The 22,546-nt window shown below is 37.8% G+C and overlaps 2 protein-coding genes across 2 annotated transcripts; both read right to left on the reverse strand.

Moving 5' to 3' along the window:
- Nucleotides 1–1,132: 1,132 nt before the first annotated feature.
- Nucleotides 1,133–6,986, reverse strand: LOC121524555 (major histocompatibility complex class I-related gene protein-like). Its single transcript, XM_041810000.1, has 6 exons — nucleotides 6,873–6,986; nucleotides 4,665–4,931; nucleotides 4,049–4,327; nucleotides 3,615–3,917; nucleotides 3,043–3,144; nucleotides 1,133–2,191 (listed from the first exon to the last, which is right to left on the reverse strand). Exons 1-6 carry the CDS (start codon nucleotides 6,928–6,930, stop codon nucleotides 2,148–2,150), a joined length of 1,053 nt encoding a protein of 350 aa, XP_041665934.1. The 5' UTR covers nucleotides 6,931–6,986; the 3' UTR covers nucleotides 1,133–2,147.
- Nucleotides 6,987–8,974: 1,988 nt separating this feature from the next.
- LOC121523507 (major histocompatibility complex class I-related gene protein-like) lies at nucleotides 8,975–20,568 on the reverse strand. The gene is made up of 8 exons (XM_041808425.1): nucleotides 20,514–20,568; nucleotides 18,820–19,086; nucleotides 18,208–18,483; nucleotides 17,808–18,110; nucleotides 14,677–14,784; nucleotides 14,470–14,487; nucleotides 10,647–10,922; nucleotides 8,975–8,991 (listed from the first exon to the last, which is right to left on the reverse strand). The coding sequence occupies exons 1-8, from the start codon at nucleotides 20,560–20,562 to the stop codon at nucleotides 8,975–8,977; spliced, it is 1,314 nt and encodes a 437-aa protein (XP_041664359.1). The 5' UTR covers nucleotides 20,563–20,568.
- Between the last annotated feature and the right edge of the window lie 1,978 nt (nucleotides 20,569–22,546).

Consider the following 22,546-nt stretch of genomic DNA (forward strand, 5'->3'; position numbering starts at 1 on the left):
ACAGTTTTAGTTTCAAACAAAACAGACACATTTCTAGAATTTCTATCGTAATACATTCTTTATCTAGGCCTTCTCTAAAAATGTAAGATGTTTCTTCCTTTTCACACAGCTCATTGTTAGGAGCATATTTTTATTTTCAAAAACAGCCATTCCTTTAATGCCAGGGGTGTCAAACTCAAGGGGCTGGAGCCAAATCCAGCCCATGGTACAGTTATACCTGGCCAGCAAGATCATTTCATATTTTTATGATCAGAATGCTGTCAATTTTCCTTCAAACTTTAAATTTAACCTTTATGATTTAAAATATCCTTTTTAATTCACAAAATAATGAAATAAAAATTCAGGAAAATGAAAAACAGAAATTAATTTGTTTTCATTTCAGATTTTTTCAATTTTGCATCTCATTTAGACTTTTTTCATATTTTGACCTTGTCAACTCATGATTTTTAATTTTGTCTTTAACTCATAATTTTTCATTTTTTCTCATGTTTTCACCTTTAAAACTTATGATTTTGTCTTTGTATCTCAGTTATTTGCCTTTTAACCCTTTACCTACTGAGGCTAAAAATGGCGATTTGGACATATTTTGTTATTATAGCTGTAAAATAGTCAGGAAATGCCCTAAGTCTGACAGCTTTGGTCCCTTTTCCCAGGAGTACTTGAACTTGACTTTCAACATCTGGTTAATGATTATTGCACATTATATGGAATTGTCAGCAGTTTAAAAGAAGAAAAACACAAAAACAGATTTGTTTCTCATGGCTTTTATGAGAAGAAATGTTGTTATTGCTCATGAAGTTTTGATTTGACATTTGAAATGTGAACCTATACATGTTTAGAACAACCACCAGTCATTTTTTGAGTCTAGGACTCTGGGTGTGCAAAACACAGTGCAAAAGATAACTATATACATAGCCGACAATTAGTGCAAATAAAGGTGGAAAAATGCCTTCTCAACATTCTCAAGTTACATTGTTATTGCACATGACAGACACGCACAAATGCCGCTAAAACTATTTTTTGAAAACAAAACACCACTCTGGCTCGCTCTCCTTTTACTCTCTTCCTTCACTCTCCTTTCTCACTTGTCTTCTGCCAAAGCTGCCGTTTCGGTTTGGTTGTGAGTACCGTAATGAACCATATATGTGCTCATGCCCACAGTTCTCAGCTTTCCAACACTGTTGTAATGTTTCTGATCAGAGAAACTTTGACAGAGTTACGGTAATAATACTCCAACATTTAAAACACAGTGCCAGCGCTGTGTCTGTAGGTAAAGGATTAATAACATTATTCTGACTATTAATTCTATGTTTTGACCTTTTCCACTAATAAATGTGACATTTTATCTCATATTTTGACCTGTTCATCATTCTTAATCCTTTTGACCTTTCAGCTCCTTACTTTGACTTTTAGACTCACAATCTGTATTGACATTCTTGCACATAATTTTTCATTAATCTCATATTTTTATCTCTTAAACATGCAATGTCAAGCCTTTAGATGTTAAAACTTTTTTTTTTAAAATCTCAACCTCATTTTTCTCATTACCAGTGAAAATGAGTTGACAGTTTATGGTTAAACGTTGTCTCTGTTAGGCCCTCAGGTTAGACCTTAATTTAGAATCCTGCTCCTGCTGTGATTGAGTTTGACATCGCTGCTTTAAGAGCAGCGTTTTATCAGTAACCTGTTGAGGTCTAGCACAATAACACACCTGTTAGCTGTTTAATGTGAGGGGGAAATGAACAGGTGAACATAAGACTGACCGCAAACAGAGGAACTTTGATGTAGATTTGTTAACGCTCTCTAGTGGAAATACTTCACAATAATGTGAGCTCAAAAGGCTAAGTACAATAAAAGTGTTTAGGAAAACTTACATATTGTATGGTTGTGTGTGTTGTCATCTAGAATTTACCCTAAACCCTAAAAAAAGGAATTTCCAAAATTCAACATTTTATTACACTGTCTCTAAAGATGGTGCTTCTATTTGTGTTTTTTGGTGTCATCTCAGATCATTCCACTCCCTGAATTTGACTTTTCTATTTTCTGTGTAGTATTAATGTCTGAAGAAAAGTTTTACGTGATTACAGCACTGGTTATGCTCAGACTTCATTTACAAATTGACTTTCCTTGACAGCTGTGCTGACTTCTCACATGTTGGAGCTTAGCTCTATCTCTGGTTCTTCCCGTTCCCCTGTGGAGACAAGCAGCAATAAAGAGGCATTTTACTCTTACTGGTATCATCATTATACACATAGATACACATGTTCATTTGCCTGCTAATTAACAATTATCAGCCTTAAGTTGTTTATACATTTTGACATGCAAATTTGAGGTTGAAACCTTAAACTTCTATCAAATTCAGCTTCAGTTACAGTCAGTTTAAGCAGAAACATATGCAGCCTACTGCACTTTAAAGAGCTTATTGAATACTGAGTCAACATGCATCATTTATTGTAAACAGCTTTGTTTAAATGTAAAGTCATCTAGATTATGATGTCAGAGATGTGATGGATGCAGAGATTGTGGCTGCAGCATTAGTTAGATCTTAAAATGGTCAGAATCACAAGAATCAGAGCTTTATAGTGATGTATAGCATGATTCTTAAACACAGCAGTTTTGTAAATTATTCTAATAATGTGGAATAAAGAAACTGCTGGTCCAGGGAGGACAATGAGCATCCATCTGCATAAATACAGCCGCATCTGGATCAATGCATTGTGGAAATGATTATTTTCAACACAATTGCAGTAAACTCCCATTAATTTAGAACAGAAACAACAGAAGTTGAACTCTTTATTAAAGGGTGAACAGAGTTTCTGGGTAGCTCTGATTATGTTAATCATGTAGACGTTGAACAGCCTGGAACCCTAAAATTAAAATGATAAATCACAAAGTTAAAACTGACTAACATCATGATTTATGGTAGGAAGACAAAACAAGGAATGCTGGCCTCATGATCACTAATCAACTTATTTATCAGAACATAAAGACTGAGACAGATTATTGTCTTTAAACCAGAAGCTGCTAGAAAGGATCCCTCACCATTTTTCTTTTTTCTCCACATGATGAATCCAGCGATGGAGACTGACAGGAGCAGCAGTCCTGGAACAACTCCAATAACAACAGGAAACCAAGGAGGAGAACCTGGAACCATAAAAAAGGTTTCTTCAGACACTGTGAGTTTATTCACTGTTATGACCAGACCAGTACAGTTATAATAGATATATTAGTTTAAGCTTTGAGATAAGAGATGATACATTATGGTTGTATATTTTGGTATTCATAGCTTGCATTTGGGCAATTTCTGTGTGTTTGTAACTCTGTTTACTTAAAAGTTACCCTAACCCTAGCCAAAGGGGGAGAGGCCACATACTGGTCTTTGCCCTGGGCCTCCAAATCAATCAATCAATCAATCAAACTTTATTTGTATAGCACTTCTCATACATTGAAATGTAGCACCACCATTGAGCCACCATTGACACTTTACAAACTGGCTTTGTTTTTTTATTGCACATCTTCATGTGACTTTAGAAAGTCTCTGACCAGTGACTGGCTAAGCTCTATTTGTTGGTAATGCAACATCTGACCAGATTTATCCCTGATACCAGACTTACCATTGTTGCTTCTGATCTCTGATTTGTCCAGTCTGGTGACGATGTCCTCCTCCACTCCAGAGAGCTGAAACACACACTCGTACTTCTCCCAGTCTTCTGGTTTCACTGAGGAAATGTTCAGGTCCACACTCATCTGGAAGGTGTCATCATTGTTTGGGAGGATCTCTCCATGGTCCACGCCCTCATAAAGCTCCTCTCCATCTTTCCTCCAGAACATCACAGCTCTGTCAGGGTAGAAACCTGTGGCGAAGCAGCTGACTGGAGAGGAGGGAGACTTCTGGAGGAGAGACACTGAGGGAAGCACTGAAGGAGGGAAACAGAAAAAGAAGAGGTCTCCTCAAAGAAAAAATGTGTATGTGTTTGTATAAATTCATTTTCTTTTGAACCATCTTGAAAAACAGAATACATCTGTACATCTTGTTGTGTAATTGTACCTGTTTTCGGCAGAGAGATGCTAGCCTGCTGTATATAACTCTTCAGCCATCTGGGGCAGTTGTGTATGTAGAAGACTTTATCGCTTTGTAAATAAGCCTTGTCAGTATCCCATCTTAGTTTGGTCATAATTGCCTTAGGGTTCAGAGCAACCCACGTCAGTGCCTCAAAGTCCAATGTCAAGAAGTCTTCCCCGTCATAACCATACTGGTTATAACCAGCAGTCTCTCCAGTCTCTTCATCCCACTCACAGCCACTCATCTTCTGTAGAATGTGCACACCTGAGAGACAGAGGGACAGGGAAAGTGAAATTCCAACACTAATGAAAAATCACACACTTTGGGCTTAACACATTGCAAAATGTGAGAAATCAAACAGACAAGGATGTTTAGAAATTTCTTATACACTTTTTAATGCAACCCACTGAAAAGGGCTCCATGGCCCACTTTTAGGTCCTGACCCATTTGTTGAGAACCACTGGTCTACAGTGCTGTTTTAAAATTCAGATAATTTAGTTTAGTCTCATAGATTCTTGATAGTAACTCTACAACAGAGATATGTGAAAACACTTGGTGATAAACACTTGGCATTGATCATGAACATAAAAACATACAGTACCTCCACTTTGGTTTAAGTGATGCATTATGATGTTAATATGAACTTTCAAATGGTAGTGATAGTTCAGACACATTGCAGAAAGAAACTCCAGGTATTGTGGATTGTCTCTGAAGAATTCTTTCATCCATTCACGTGTGGGAACTACTGCATTGGTTGGGCTGTTACAGTATCCAGACTGAACTCCATCAACCATCCCTACTCCCACAAACTCTGGAAACTCTGGAACTCCATAAGATGCAGTGAGGACAAATGTGAGGGAATGTTTCACTGTAAGAGAAAAGATGATTTTAGTTTTAAGTTCACAGTGAGCAGAAAACATGTTTTCCATCATGAAAAGCTGTGAGTGTTGTCCTTACTCTTTATTTCATACAGAAACATGGTCCAGCTCTGGGATAACTGCTGCTATACTACAGGTGCATACAAGCTAATCACTACACTGGTGGTAGCCATTGCTAACGGCTCCAGTACAACTAAAACTCGCCTGTAGCTCCCGCCTCATTCTCCTTAAATGACACTGATTGGTCAAAGCAGTTTTCATTAGGCAAAAATGTGGACTGGAACTTTTCGAGATGGATTTGCCCTGATGACAGGCATGGCAAATCCATCTGAGTAGCAAGGTTAACGGAAACCAGGAGATGAAAGATAAGAAACTGTTCATTTTTTAATTGTTTTTGTGATTCTCTTTTAATAATGATCTGAATGAGAGCCTTCAGGGAATGTTTTTTTCCCATCTTTTTCTTTCCTTTTTTGAAATGGTAGTTGAGGAAACACTTGTGTCTGGATTTTGGATTTCTTATTTTGAAATAACGAGCTGTTTGCTGTAAAATACAGTAACTGGTAATATTAAGATTTACACAGACAAAACAAGCTTAAAATATCTAATTTTATATCTAATTAATCTGGAATAGGTCTATATAAATGTTTCCCTTCTTGAAATATATTATAAAAAATAACCTTTTTTTTAAGTATTCCACTTTTAGTGGAATAATTCGAACTTCAACCACAACCAAACCACAACGCTTTTGTATTGTTTAATTATTTGATTAATTATTTTAAGTTTTAGTTGATCTTGGACAATGCTATTACATCTGCTAAGGCACTATGGTGTCAAAAAGAGTGCTGACAGAAAAAAAATACACATATCATGATCCCATAAATGTGGGTTTGTGATAAAATGTAAGTGTCCCTACTTGGAGGACTGAAAATACGGTCACTCCATCTTGCCCCCGCCCCCACAAAAAAAAAAAAAAAACATCACCAGAACACACAATTCAGTCTGGCATTTCTACAGGCATCCCAGATAGTTGCAGTCAGCCATATACAGGGTTTTAACCTAGTCTCACTTCGCTGTAAGCCTTTTACGTATCATTTTTATAACGCTGTTTGAACCTCTTCCTGCAGGTTATAACTTATTTGCCAACTAGATTATTCTACTAGGGAGGCCTAGAGGCTTTGGTCAGTTGTGGTTGTTCACAATGTGCTTAATAATTAAGTTGACTTGAAGGTATCCCAGCAGTTTGAAGAGGACGGTCATTGACATTTATATATTTATTATATATTAAATAATATATACATTTTATATAGACAAATCGAACCAAAAAAGAAGGATTTGCATACATCTAAATAACTATCAGGATCAAAATCAATAAATTAAACTGTCATTAACGACGTACAGGACTAATCTAAATGCTCTATTCAAAGTTTGGGAGCAGAAAAGCTTTATTTGAAAGCATTCCCTCCATATCTCCTCATATATCTAAACATGTCTGCTATGTAGGCCTACACTGTAGTTCTGCTCTGATTTTGACATTAATGCTCCTAATAATATGAACTGGACAGAAACAGGCTCATTACTTGGGTTGTCTTTGGAAAAGAAAAGAAAAATACACTTTTTAGAGCCCGTCAAAGACTCTTCTAACTACGAGGTGGAATGACACAAACAGTCAGGATTTAATGACTTGAAATCAAATGTTCACTTTGAACAATCCAACAATCTTCTTTAAGTCCTGAAACTAAACATCAAATGATATTAAATGTAGCTCAAATGTACGGAGCCCGGTAGGTTTTTAATACGCACGTGCATATTAAAAAAAAAAAAAAAAAAACACGTTTATGTCACCTCCCGGGCTCCGTACAAATGTTCCATTTATAAAGACATGAAACATTTCTGTCTCTACGATGAATGGACTTGATTGAATGTGAACTCACCTGCCGCTGTGTCATGTAGGAATAATCCCAGGAGAGTCAAAAACATCACAGTTTTCATTCTGACCCGTGGCTTCTTCAACTTTGACCAACTAAACTCAGTCACAGGGAGGGTGCGTCTCACTTCTCTTATTATAAGGCTTGAGTCTTTCCCTTGAGTCTTAGTTCCGCCCACCAAAGACTCATGGAGAGACCGAGGAATCGACAGGGAAGGCTGAAGCCATAAGACCGACGATTAACGGTCCATGGGACGTCCTCACCTCTGCAGCATCACTTGAAGCGACGTCAGTTTATGATGCTGGTGCTGGCTGATCATCAATCAGCTGTCAGGAGGCAGAAACAGCTGATTGTGTCTCCATAAATTAACAGATGTGGCATTTACAGGGATCAGAAAACCCCTGCATGAAGAGAAACCTGCAGTAAACATCAGAAGTTTTAAAAGGCTCGTGAACTGATGGGCTGGGATTTTAAAGAGCTTGAAATAAGCATTTACAGTGAAATATTGAGAATATATTTAATAAAATCAATAATAAAGAGTGAATCAGTATAAAATTTATATTTGATTTGTTTTCTGATTCACCTTCAAACATCAAACATGTTAAAAGCTTATAAAATCAAAATCAAAGTTCCTGCTGCTTCCACCTCGCGTGCTCACCACTGAAACCTCACTTTACACCAGAGTTTGTTCATTGATCATGTGGATAACAACCATGGAAGTATAACAGAGAGATGGGTGAATGATGATTCAGATCAGCGCCTGTTGCTTTATGCTCTCTCGCTCGCCCCCCCCCCCCTTTTTACTGAAACTTCACTTTATCCTCCATAGTTTTCCCGTGTATTATGTGGATATCAGCCATGAAAATATAACAGATGAAGGCATATTTTTGTAGCCTGCTGACGGGTCATAACAGAAACAGAATTAAAAAGTTGTTCTCCATCTCTCCAGCTTGTCTTTGCGCTATGACGCATGAGCGTGTGTTGTATGAAGCTCTGTGTCAGGATGGATCCAGCGGGATTTTAAAGGAGTGACAGAGACACAGAGGCTCACAGGATGAAACTATTTGCCACATTCTACAAATTTTCACAGTCAAGGCCAAACGGACCTGATTCAGTGTGCAAGGTCAGAGTGTGTGACGTTTTCTCCGGATTAGACTCCTGTGGAGCAGACCAATGCGCACAGCTCCATCCTGCTGCGGGACACCTGTCCGTCTGTTACCGGTGGGTTGAAGTTTTACTGACCCTCAGAGAGACAATCATAGCATCTTACAGGCACAATGACATTAAAATACAACGAAAATGAATCACAATGATGCCGAAATTACTCTGTTGACAAAAAAATGTTGGAAGATTAGCCTACTATTCTATCTATTCTATTTCATTTATTCATTTTTAATGGAGTTTGGATAAATCAGGCCTATTTGTATTGTATGTGCACTATAATCACCAAATATACTGTAGTCTATTGATCCATACAAACTACTATCAACATCTTGTCTATTTGTCACTATCAGTTAAAGTTAATGTCTCCTCTGCTGCAGGTTCAGAAGGGTCTTCACTTGCTGTCACAACTTAATAAAGAGATCCATCTGGATCAGGGAGACCTTCACGTCCTACCTCTGCAGAAAGAGGTGTCCCATATAAAGATGAAGACACAAACACACCAGAACAACCCTTTAAAGAACAACCAACACATACTATTGATTAAAGTTCATGTTATATTACTTTTACAGTTAAATTAATGCAGTCTGTAGAAACAGAATCTTATTCTAATTGAAATAAATTCATTAGGCTACATACGTTAAAAACACAAAGAATCATGTTTGTAACTGAAGATATATGATGTAATGTGGTATTATTGTGTTTATGAGTCAAATGCATGTTATAAGGAATATTCAAACCTTAATGTAGTGCTGATAATATCATATAGTGTAGTCTGCTCATCTAAATATATTACAGATTAGTGAATCTACATGCTGTGCATATTTTGTGATTGTGATATAAATACATCTTGCAGCAGACACTAAACAAAACATGTACACCAACCCCAAACTTTGAGTGAGTCATTTCTATTTGCATGTATTTCTTAAATAATGACAGTGGAGTGGTTAGGATGTAGGGGTGCCTGGATGAGAGAAAGAAAAATACCAAATAATAAAAAATGAGGTTCATTCCTTTCAAACATTGTTGCTCCAATCACATTAGTCAAATATTTCCAGATTAAGGAAGACAGAGCAGGATTTTTACAATACTGTGAAAAATTTGAATTGCAATGGGTGTCTTCTGCAGGGACAACAACCTTCACAAGGAAGGAACCAGGCTTCTGAGTAAAGGCTTGTCCTTTAAAGGAACCAGGCTTCTGAGTAAAGGTTTGTCCTCTAAAGGAACCAGGCTTTTGAGTAAAGGCTTGTCCTCTGAGGAGGTCAGAGTGAAGACATACAGCTGATGAGGCTGGACTGAGGCTTGTGGAAGTATCATCTCTCCTTGGCTCTCCCCTGGTTGTTTTCCTTGTCCCCCTTTGCCCTGTATGAAAAAAAACCCATCATAGCTGTGTGAAACTAAATTAAGTTAACAGAAAAGATTTGTAACCAAATTTGTATGTAACTGATTACATAAACATCACAGTAAACTTATACATGCTGTAGATTGTCATTATGACAATCATAGAGCTTCTCATTCAGTGGCAAAATTATAATCAAAATGAAATCATGTGGAGATTTTAAATCAAAGTCACAAAAATGCTTATATTGCTTACAGAGTACTGAACATAAAATGACTTCTTATTGGTAAATCTCACAGTCGTAACCATGGTTACATCCAGCCTTGATTTCCTTCCTCTTCTATAAATAAATCATGTCCCCACTTCATAGATTAATGGTCTTTAGCAGTTTAGTCATTTATGTTTAAATAGAAAGTAGTTTCATGAATAGCAGGCTTTTGTGATAGATGGATCATAAATTGCCCTCTGTTTTAGTTTTGTTGGATCTGAGTGCAGCTTTTGATACGGTGGACCACAACATCCTTTAAAATAGACTTTGTAATGTTATTGACACCTCTTGCACTGTTTTTAACTGGTTTGAATCCTGTCATACTGACAGAAAGTTTTCTGTGAATCTTGGGGATCGCTCATCTACATTTTATGAAATGAGATCCAGTGTTCCCCCAAGGCTCAATTTTAGGCCCTAGTCTCTTTAACCTTTACATGTGACCTCTATTTGATGCCTTTTTTAACTGTATTTTAGACATTAAATCATGGATGGCAGATCATTTTTTACAGCTCAACCCAGACAAAACTTAGGTTTTAGTCATTGGTGCAGGGGACAAGAGAGAGAAACAGGTCAGCAAACTCAAAGCATCATCTTTTATTCCATGTCAGCAGGCTAAAAATATATATATACACACTCACTGGCCACTTTATTAGGTACACCTTGCTGGTAGCAGGTTGGACCCCTCTTGCTTTCAGAACTGCCTTATTTTTCGTGGCATAGTTTTAACAAGGTGTTGGAAACACTCCTCTGAGATTTTGGTCCATATTGACATGATAGCATCACACAGTTGCTGCAGATTTGTCGGCTGCACATCCATGATGTGAATCTCCTGTTCCACCACACCCCAAAGGTGTGTCTACATGCCTAAATGTATTGAGTTGCTGCCATGTGATTGGCTGATTAGCTATTTGTGTTAACAAGTTATTGAACAAGTGTGCCTGAAGTAACCAGTCTGAGCATCCTGGATGGTTTTGGACAGCTTTCCAGTTGGTTTTGGAAAAACTGCTTATACCTCCAGGAGGGTAGACTGAGTTGTTGGCGTTGTGGAGCCAGATGAGACTAGATCTAGGTGGGATCGGGCCAATAAATCCAGTCTGGACCCCCATCTCTTTGGTCTGTGGCTTCTGGTGTCCCTCCCCTCCACAGTTCTCTTCCAGAGGCTGCTGCAGCTGCTTCTCCAGGACCTTGTTCCTGCGCTCCAGCTCATGCACTTTAGCCAGAAGACACCTAAAGTGCAGGATCAGGATCTTCAGGATGCTGATGTTTGATCTCTGGTTGTCACGCAGCACTAATTCAAAATGTGCAAAAATTTGAAAGAAGGGTAGCTAAACAGTGGCAACAATGTCAAACATGGGTATAAAAGTGGCAATAAATGGCAAAAAGGTGGGGAAAAAGGCTAAAACAGTAAAAAAAAAAAAGGGAAAAATGGATCAACGTTTGCAAAAGCAAAAGGCAACAAAAAAGTGTGAAAAATGCTTGAAAAGTGTCAATAAAGGGCAGGGGAATTCAAAAATGAGCAAAAAGCAGTGAAAAGGTCAAGAGAGTGGCATAAATAGGGTAAATGTGTCAAAAACTCAAAAAGAACAAAGGCAAAAAAAGAACATAAAAAGAGCCAAAGGGTGGCATAAAGCAAAAATGTGCAAAAAGCATGGCAAAAAATGACAAATGGAGGCTAAAACAGGCAAAAAGTTTTAAAATGTGATGCAGAAATGGGTAAAAAAAAAATGGCAAAATAAGAGCAAAAAAGCAGTTCAAAAAATGGGCAAAAATGGGTTAAAACATGCACAAACAGGATACAGGTAGCAGAACCTGTTCCCAGTCTGGTTTTTACAGTTTTTCTCAGTCACTTTGGTACGCTTCTCGAATCATCCTCAACCTTTGCAAAACAGTAAGTGCATTTCTCAAAACAATTCGTACAAATAGCAAAAGACCATGGATTACCTGCAAAAGCCAGTCTCCTGCTCAAAATCCTTAGTTCATCTCTCAAAAGTAAATATCTGTGTCAATGAACACATCAGTGCCATCAGAATAACAAGTCCTTGTGTATCATTGTGTATGGATAAGACAGTCAGATTGCTGAGTCATGTTATCAATATAACAGTGTACTCTGGAGGAATGATCTGATGTAAACTATGGCTTAAGTTTTGATGACAGTTACTGTAAATTGTAAGTTACACCTTAGTGTGTGTGGGAGAGTGATTGCAAGAGACTGGACAAGATTCACATTTACGCTTTTCCTGTTTCTTCTGTAATTTGTTGACAGATGATGTCATTGCAATACAGAAAGGAAAAGACAGCACTGCATAGCACAAGAAACAACAACAACAACAAAAAAAGAACAAAAGTAGAAATGTGAACATAGGACAGTCTTCTTAGGGAAAGCTGTACATGTAGTGCTGTAGGAATTACAGTGTAGTCTTCCTACTCCTCCTGACGTTCCTGTCTGTCGGGCCACAAATTCTCATCCACATCACAACAAATATCTTCACTTGCGATGCAGCTTGGAAAGAATCTTTTAGAGTGTCTTATCCAGCCTCTGCAGGTATCTGCTGTGATGTCATCACACGCTGCATCCATGGCAGCCAGAAGGGTCATCTGTGTGTTTGACTGGGGATCATACACTTTCCATCTCCATGCTGAGAAAATTCCTCAATCATCAAATTCTCCTCAATCAAATTCCTTGATCATTGGTTAATCTAATGCCTCACACATTTCCCTTCATTAGAGAAAGTCAAGATTCCCCTGGGCGCAATTTACTAATTCAGGACCGATTTAGGAAAAACAGTCTAATGGAAATGTATAGAAATATACATGACATATTATGACAACATGTTCAACCATTTTGCATGTAAGGACTTATGCGATGAACTAATGCCTAAATGTTGTGGGGGGTGAGAATATTCAACAGAGACCCATTATAATACATTTTGATCAACATGACATAAGCAACTGATAATGTAGGAAACAGCAGAGAATTGTACAGAATCATTTGCATGGATGTACCAAAGTGAGAAGAAACTGCTTTTTTGATGTGCACAAGTGACACAGGGATGTAAAGACTGAACAAGTAGATTTGAGAATTTCAATTCTGATCTGAGAAATGTACCAAAGCAACTGAGAAAAACTATAATAGCAGCATTAACAGACAAACACGCTCATCATTGCACATCAGATACGCGATGAAGAGGTCAAAGGTTCATTGAACTCCTCTGACACGTTGGCATAGTTCCATGTGTAAAGATGCTGAAATCCACGCAATAGCTTAACTTCCTCTTTATCCTTGGATACTTACAAAAACAAAATAAAACATGACACAAGGGACATTTTGTAAGACAGCTCACAAAAAACACTTCAACAGTTTTAGCTAACTTTGTGGACACACAGCCTCCAAATAACAGAGCCACATTTAACACCCAAACAACTTCAACTGACTTGGCTAGTTCAGGTTCAAAGTTGATAACAATAGAGCAGAAAATGAGGATTTTACACTGTTTTATGAGGAAAAATATTTTAAACTGTAGACTCCAAAAAGAACTGACATTGCCAGACATTTTCCTACATAGTATTGCGAGTGTGTTTTGATCAAAATCCTGAAAATCAGAGCTTTCTGTTGGGGTATAACATGTTATATTTACATTTTGTAAATAACTGAACAGTTGCAAAAAAACTCTGCTGGCCTGCTGGGAGTCCTCAGGATTTTATGGGGTTAAAAAACAATCAACCAAAAACAACAACAGACATGATGTTTACATGATTAGTTAATTTGTTCATAGGTAGTGGAGTCTCAAATATTATCTGGATTAAGGTCAGTTGAATTTAATGAATCCCTGTTTGGAGAAATCCACTTCTTAATCAGTCCATGTAAGGGAAAGAAAACAGCAATCACATTTAACAAATACATCAAGAACAACCATAATAACAGCAATAAAAAAACTGATATACATTATTCTACTCACTAAAACCATGCTTTTGGGTGAGAAGCATAAACATAATCTGACCCTTGTTTTACCAAGATGATTAAATTAAACACCATTAAATGATTTCTGTACAAATATATGTATAACTACATCTAAAAGTTAGATGTACCAGCTTTCTTTTAGGTGTCATCTCAGCTTGTTCCACTCCTTGAATTAGACTTTTCTTCTGTGTTAATACTTGGAGAAAAGATTTTTTTTTTTCAGGAACGTAGCATGGCTTGTTCTGAGATTTTATTTCTAATAGACCGTTCAATCTTGAAAATTGTTCTGACTCCTCACTCGATTCAGTTCAGTTCAGTTCTCTCCTCTGGTGTGCATTGTTCCCCTATAAGACAAGCAGCACATAAAACAAAGAGTTAAACAGTCATCTGTGAGTATTTCATGGAGAAACAAATGCTGTATTTCCCTCTGTTTTCAGTGGCTAAAATATCCCTGCAGCACATACTCAGTTTGTTTTTCTTTTGTTTTCTTTTTCTAGTTCATTGCCATAGTTAGCTGTAAAAGCTGTCATGTATGCTGTTAGGCTGCAGGTTTACAGATTATGGCTATAAACAAGGCTCTGCAGTGGTGGTGGAGTCAGTACAGTCAAAGGTAGATATTCAGTTAGTTACACACTGAATGGACAACAATAACAATAACAAAGATATGTGCAAGAAGCGAAGAAGTGTCATTTCTAGTTATGCTGCTGTAACACGTGACTTTTTTCAGTATGTAATGTGACACTTTATTGAAGCAATTTTTGGTGGTAATCATGAAACTAAGTTAGTGTTTATAGTATTGCTACCCTACATTGCATTTTACCTACACTGGTATCAGCATGGTGCATTTAGGCTGCATGTCAAACAGACTGTTACTTACTGTTGGCAGGCTGGAAATCTGAAATAAGAAATGAAAAAGTTGAACATTACAATTCAAATTTCACAGAGGAAAAAAATGTTTAGGTTTCACTAGCACAAATGACAAATGATTTATTAATTTAAAGAAATACCACAGATAATTTACAAAATTTAAGGGTTTTACAAGTTTGTATTTTGAAATCTTGCTGCTAAAATAAATGCTCCTCACCACTGTTGTTCTTTCTCAACTTCCAGAGTCCAGCGATGCACAAAAACAGGAGCAGCAGGCCTGAAGCAACTCCAGCAACAAGAGCAACAGGAAAGCCAGAGGTAGAGCCTGAAACCAAAACAGAACATCCACACTTGGAGCTTATACTAGAGATGTAGTGATTGTGGAAATAAGGGCTGATACTGATAATGATGCTTAAAATGATGATGTAGCTGATACCAATGTTTTTCTTTCATTAATTCTAGTGCAAGACTCCTGCTATACCACCATATCCTCTCACATTTAACCATGGAAACAGATCAGAGTTTTAACTGGTCACGTCTTCAGTCCTGTAGAAAATCTTGAATGTGATGATTAGCAGCTAGGTATACCAGATACCAGCCTAAAACACCGCTGACTGATGTCTGCTCTCACCACATTATGTGTGCTAACAGTCACTTTAAGGATACAGTTGAAATCAACAAATGTCATTAGCTTGCAGAAGCTTTCTCCTTCACTAGGCTTAATGGGAGCATATCTCTGATCACTGGTTTCACTATTAGTAAGCTTATCTAAATAAACATGCTTTTTTGCGCATGTAATGAAACTTTACTCAAAAATGATTAGCCACATTGGGAACTCATATCCACCCCTAATTCACAAGCAACCAGTTGCACCATGCTGTGTGGTTCTGGAGGTCAAGGCAATAAATGTTAAGAGCAAAGGCCAAACATTTCCTCATCAGAATAAAACATGTATGTAGTCCAGGAACGTCACTAGGATTGAAAGACAGGAGGGGCCTACACCAAGGGTTGTAGGTAATGCACACAGTGCAAACCGACATTTTTATTCCCACCTTTAAAGGCTTCATTAATTATTATGAGTCACAGAGCATTTATCAGGACCTATTATTTTCTTTCCCTGCCTTTTTTTTTGGAAGGACCTCTGCCCGCCCTTTCCTGAGCCTTCAGGTGGTTTTCCTTTTTCATTAAATAACAGTCAAAGTACATTTATGATTTGGTGTTTTAAAAGTGTACATGTTTGGGTAAGTTCATGGAAAAGATGTTGGGAAACATATCCATTAACCCATTTAGTAAAATATTACTGTGATGTTTAATATCTAACAAGGCCAGTTGAAAAACTAGTATATGGCTGAGCGCATTTATCTGGGTTGAATGTTGAAATACCTGACTGAATTGTGTGTTCTGGCAGTGATTTTTCGAGGGTGTAATCGTGCTGCTCCTTACGTCTGTGGGTTGAGAATTGAAGGTTCCCAAAAGTTTAAAACATAAAGCCGTAAAGACATGCCGGATTGACTCATATCCATTGCATGAATATATTTGACATACATCTGGGAAAGCTAATAAAAAATAACACTGATTTGTCAAAATAAATAAATCAAACTCTAAATGGAGCATGAGGACAAATAATAAAGCATAAAACTGAAAGAATGACAAAATTTGACATAATGTTTTGGTATAAAAGCTACGCTACACAACCTGGTAGCATCCTTATTGAATTTATTTTTACTGGTGACTCAAATTTATATAGCTCCATTTTCTCCTCTCTCCCTCTCTGTGGAAACTGAATGGTGCATGAAGCCTTGAGGTCATCCCCCTCCCCTCCTGATTTTCTTTAATGGCATATGATTGCCTACACAGAAACACATGCCCCTCCCCACACACATGGAGTCAACCACAGTGCTAATGTTGGCAGAACGGTGAGGAGAAAATATCCTCCCTTTATTCTGTGCTTGAACAGGAAATATGTGTGTGTCACAACAACTACCCCTTTCCCCTTTAACTATCACATACTCATGCCAAAGCATGTTGGCAGAACAGTGAAAACATCTTTCCCAACATGAAAAGCTTATAGGGTTCATTTTAATTTTTTCATTTCATACAGAGATGTGGTCCAGCTCTAGTAAAAAGAACGTAATGCTAAAGCTATATCTGAGGTATTTCCAGCAGTGGAGGCAGCCATTAGAGGGCTTTCAGAACAACTAAACCCCACCCATAGCCTAACTGTGTACAGTATGTACGGTTCTATTTATCACAGTGGAGGCAGCCACTACCGACAGCTTCACAGTACAAGCAAACCCAACTCTGTATGGATGACTCTGAAAGTAGCATCACTCAGTCAGTCACTCAGTTTGTCAGACACAGACAGAGCTGTCTGAAGGGCTGACCTCAGCGGTCAGCCAAAAAAGTCGTTTTAAAACTTCTCTCTTACTTCTTTCAGACTGTTCATGCTTTCCAAATAAAACTAGTTTATTTCTCCCTGCCACTGATATTTCTCTCTGTGTCTGAGGACAGTATCAGTGGTGCCATGAATTGGTGGATTATTGGCTGTGAAATAGGAAGCGGTGGGCCACATAAAAAAATGTCTGTATAGTAAAAAAAGAAAGGACATGTCACTGATCATGAGCATATATCTTTCTACGTGGTCTAAAGAGTTGTTAAAATATTAGTTTGAGCTATGAGATGCTTTTAAAAGCTGAAAAATGATGGTTGGATATTTTGGCATTCATAGCTCTCCTTTGGACATTTACTGTAGTTCTGTGGCTCTGTTAATTTCAAGGAGATGCTTTCTATTTTCCCACTCATTATTTATGCTTTTAGCTACAGGGGGAGGGGCCTCAAACTGGTCTTGGTCCTGAGCCTCTAAATGACTAACACTGGCCCTATGTCACAAGGTTCCACCCTGCCTCATTCAGTAGCTTTGGTTTTATGTAAGTTCAAATAAAACACCCAAGATCCTGCCTAAGATTATTTTCTTGGGCTTTTACACAAGAGAGTAGGGGAAGACATGCACCAATCAGTGGGAAGACCAGGAATCAACCATGCAACCAATGCATCAAGGACCACAGCCTCACATGAGTGCCAGCTCTACCTACCAGGTCAAACTGGCGCCAAAAGGCAAGAAATGTTTTTTGACCAGTCTGTAAACACATGTGGCCTATTTTGGCTTTAAAAATAGGCATTTAACATGGGATCCAAAGGTGTTTCCTAGGATTCTTAACCACCGTTGACACTTTAGGAACCATATACTGTTGCTTGGTGACATCAGAAAGTCTCTGTCCAGTGATTGGCCAAACTCTCTCTGTTGGTAATGTCACAGCTGACCAGATTTATCCCTGATACCAGACTTACCATTGTTGCTTCTGATCTCTGATTTTTCCAGTCTGGTGACGATGTCCTCCTCCACTCCAGAGAGCTGAAACACACACTCGTACCTCTTCCAGTCTTCAGGTTTCACTGATGAAATGTTCAAGTCCACACTCATCTGGAAGGTGTCATCATGGTTTGGGAGGATCTCTCCATGGTCCACACCCTCATAAAGCTCCTTTCCATCTTTCTTCCAGAACATCACAGCTCTGTCAGGGTAGAAACCTGTGGCGAAGCAGCTGATTGGAGAGGAGGGAGACTTCTGGAGGAGAGACACTGAGGGAAGCACTGAAGGAGGGAAACATGCATGTGTTTGCATAACATAATTTTCTTTAAATCATCTTGAAAAACAGAATGCATCTCTACATCTGGCTGTGTAATTCACCTTTTTGCAGAGAGCTGCTTCCATACTGTAAATACTTCTTCAGCCATTTGGGGCATATGTGCATGAAGAAGTCTTTATTGGTTTGTAATCTAGCCTTTTCAGCATCCCATCTGAGTTTGGTCATAAATGCCTTAGGGTTTGGAGCAACCCACGTCAGTGTCTTCAAGTCCAATGCCAAGAAGTCTTCCCTGTCATAGCCGTACTGGATATAACCAACAATCTCTCCAGTCTCTTCATCCCACTCACAGCCACTCATCCTCTGTAGAATGTGCACACCTGAGAGACAGAAGGACAGGGAAAGTGAAACTCCAACACTGATGAAAAATCACACACTTTGGGACTAACATGGTACAAAAATGCAAGAAATCAAAGAAACAGGCATGTATTCAAAATTTCTTAAAGAATTTTCAATGCAGCCTGTTGAAAAGCGCTCCTCCAACTTTTAGGTCCTAACCCATCAGTTGAGAACCACTGGTCTACAGTGCTGTTTTAAAACTCAGATACTTCAGTTTAGTCTCACAGCTTCTTGATAATAACACTACAACAGAGATGAGTGAAAACACTTGGTGATAAACACTTGGCATTGATCATGAACATAAAAACATACAGTACCTCCACTGTGATTAAAGCGATGCATCATGATGTCAATATGAGCTTTGAGAAAGTAGTGATCGTCCAGACACTCTGCAGAATACCTCTCCAGGTGTTGTGGATTGTCTTTGAAGAATTCTTTTATCCAGTCAAGTGTGGGAACTGCTGCATTGGTTATGCTGTTACAGTGTCCAAACTGAACTCCATCAAGCATCCCTACACCCACAAACTCTGGAAACTCTGCAACTCCATAAGATGCAGTGAAGACATATGTCAGGGAATGTTTCACTGTAAGAGAAAAGATGATTTTATTTTAAGGCTTATAGTCCTCCAGCCGTCCCAAAAGCCACCCCAAAGGTGGGATATGTAAAACTGGAATAAAAACAGTATATATTGATTTGCAAATTATTTTCAACCCTTCGCTTGATTAAGAAGATATATAAACTGTATTGTCTTATTTATTCTTATTTTACAGACTCTGAAATTATTGCAACACATTCCAGAAAAGTTGAGACGGGATAACATTTGCCTGCATGACAGGAAAACATATTTATATGTATAACCTTTGCTCCCAGCTTTAACTGTTACTTTGTCTTCTCAGCACAAGCATTAAATCATGCTTTCAAGAAAAGAATCCCAGGACATTTGTGCATGTATTTTTTTTTTTTTTAAATACCTGCATCATATCACACAAATAGTAGAAAGGGAGTGTTATAGGTCAGTGTATTTTCTGGCAGATCCATTTCCTGGTTGAAACCAGACTCATATAATGGGAGAAAATGTAGTTTTTCCATTGCTTTCATTTTTGACTAAAAATGAAAAAAAAAAATGGAAAAAAGGGTCTCTATTCTGTTTTTGACCACAATTGGAAAAATTCAAGTTAATTCAACTTAATGTTTGGACAAGTTTTACTAGATATTACATATCTCAACATGTGATTGGTGTGTGAGGGTCGCTGATGACCGTTGATGCGTATTTATTTTATTTATTTTACTATTTAAAAGTTATTTAACCAGGAAAGCCTCATTGAGATTAAACATCTCCTCTACAAGAGTGTCCTGGCCAAGACAGCAGCACGTCAAAGAACACATTTACAGACAAAGATACAGATATTGCAATGATCATCATAAAATACGAGTGTGGGAGAGCGTGGACAGGAAGTGACTGAAGAAACTTGTCAAAATAAGGGCAGAAGAAGCTTCAGTTTGAACACCAGACGGCACTACTGATGAATGATCTTACTGAAGAGATGCAGCACCAGCGGACTTCCTCTGCTTTCTCCTGCGCGTGTTCCTCTGTTGCGGGCACCCGACAATCATAATACACGGAGTAAATATTAATCTCTGCTCGACATGTTTTATTCTGCCAGTCAATTTAGTGGCCCATTGAAAAACTATGAAAATCCAGACATTTTCATCAATTGTATAAAAACGCCTGGACGGCCAAGACAGGACCTGAAAACCGGACATGTCTGGGGGAAAACAGGACATTTGGTCACCCTATTTGAATGTGCCTGAATATGAGACAGGAATTCAATGAACACAGCATCACTAGCCATTTAAAATCATGAGACTTCATTAGTATGAACAAAACAAGAGTCATACTTCAATATCACCATGATATAATAACACACATAATATCAGTCAAGTTATAAATGCATTAATAAATTGAACAACGAAATTACCAAGAAGTAACAGAAGGATTTGTGGTTTTACCTGTAGATGAAACACGACAGAGAAGGAACAAAACAAATAAAATCTTCATGTTGTTCTGATAAGTTATGTCAGCTTTAAAAGCTGCTGTGAACTGATTCTACGAGTTCTTTTGGTTCCAAGCTCTGCTGCTTTGGGGTGTGTTTGTTTATCACTGTTTTATTTTTACTTCCTCATACAAGACATTCCTACATCTCAAAGCTTCACAACAACACCTCTCTAAAAAAGGTGATTTCCCACATAAATAGTCTCTTATAAACAAGATCCACTCAGTCTAAAGCAGCTGTGATGATGTATTAGTTTCCTTTTTTATTAAAAAAAAAGGCTTGGAAAGGTCCTTCAAAAATTACAAAATTATAGTTTAATTGACCTACTCACTGATTTCAATCATTCAATTGAAATGGAAACAAGAAATAAATCTTGCATCTTTGGATTTTAAACTGAAATTTGAACATTGCATTTTTAAAGAGGGGTCTGACTGCAGACTGTACATCTCTGACAACCACTCTGACAGACCGTTCTTCAGAGACACTGTGCATCTCTGGAAGGACATGCTGGAAATGCTTTGCTGGTACATTGCATTTCAATATTTAGATTTTTTTAAATGTAACTTTATTTAAAACCGTGAATGATTTTTGATAAAATGCACATTGTTGTGGCAGTGACTGCTGGATTTGAACCAAAACATTTGAATGAAATGAAAACTAGTGTCACACCCTTAGTTGGATAGTTGCAGGCCTTCTCACACAGACAGAAACAACCTCACTGCAAATTAAACCTTGGTGCCTACGAAGATTTAAAAACTTAGATTAAGAGGTGTCAGACGATGAAAAGTTAATTTCTTATTTTTAGTGTGTAACTTGTAACGACTAACTTATTTCTTGATTTAACAATCTTATTTCAGATTTCTTATTAAGTCAGATTATTAGTGGTGTGTATTGGCAAGAGATACAGGGGTGCCGATATATTGTGCTGCCATGTGAAAGGATGCTCCACGTTTTGTGAAATGGACTGAAAGCATGTTCAAGGCTTTTCAGGACTCAGAGACTGCTCCTTGTTTTGGCCTCTTCCTTGGGCCTTCCTGGCTGCTTGCTGAAGTTTCATCTCCATATCTGTGAAAGGGATGGACTTGTGTCTGGTGTTTTGCTGCAGAAACATGGGTCACACTATCGCCCTGTAGCTTATTAGTCATATAAGTGGTCTTCGGATGGCGTTGGAATACCTGGGCACCTCAGAGCCGATGCCACTGTTGCATTTTTGATTTATCAGGCCCTATTGTGTTTGGCAACGACTGTGTAATTCATGCTGGAAAATGTGTTGTTCATGTTGACCACACGGCGTATGACAGTTGCATGTTGGTCAGGTGATGAGGCTGTGATTCCTTCAAGCCCACACATCTCTTTGTGTCTTTTAGTCTAGTTAAATCCAGCTACTCTTCTTCCTATAGACGTATAAACATAAACATGGCGTACTGCAAATGTCACACAGAAGACACAATATATCTCTAACCTGAATGCTGAGTCAAAACATCAATTTAAGATTTTTTTTCTGTAGAGTTGTGTTGTGATCTACACAGCATGAAAAAATTTAAGGGTCGATTTTTAATAATTTGTAAGAAATCTTACTTTCCTTATATTTATGTTTTTTGTATGTTTTTAATCAAAATGAGAATGGCTTGAAGTGAGTAATCAATACATTAGTTCACACTGTATGTGTAATATGAGTGAAAATAATAATAAAAAAATGATTTTCCAACATCCTTCAGCCCTAACTAGGACTTTATTTAGATATTAGATGGATGGTAATGATAGGTATTTGTTCTCGTTTACTTTCCTGTACTTCAATATCTATGACCTTACTCACTGGAGATCAGTAAGACTATTTCCTTTTTCTATTTTTTTGTTATCTATTTTTTTTTACAAGCAGAGTGTTTAAAACCTTAACATACAGGCCAAGCCAGCATTTAAGAACAGCTTATGTTTTTCTCCACATAATACTGTGTTGGTTATAATATCCAACAATTTATTACTTGTGTT

The sequence above is a fragment of the Cheilinus undulatus genome, linkage group 16 (assembly GCF_018320785.1).
Source record: "Cheilinus undulatus linkage group 16, ASM1832078v1, whole genome shotgun sequence".
Lineage (NCBI taxonomy): Eukaryota > Metazoa > Chordata > Actinopteri > Labriformes > Labridae > Cheilinus > Cheilinus undulatus.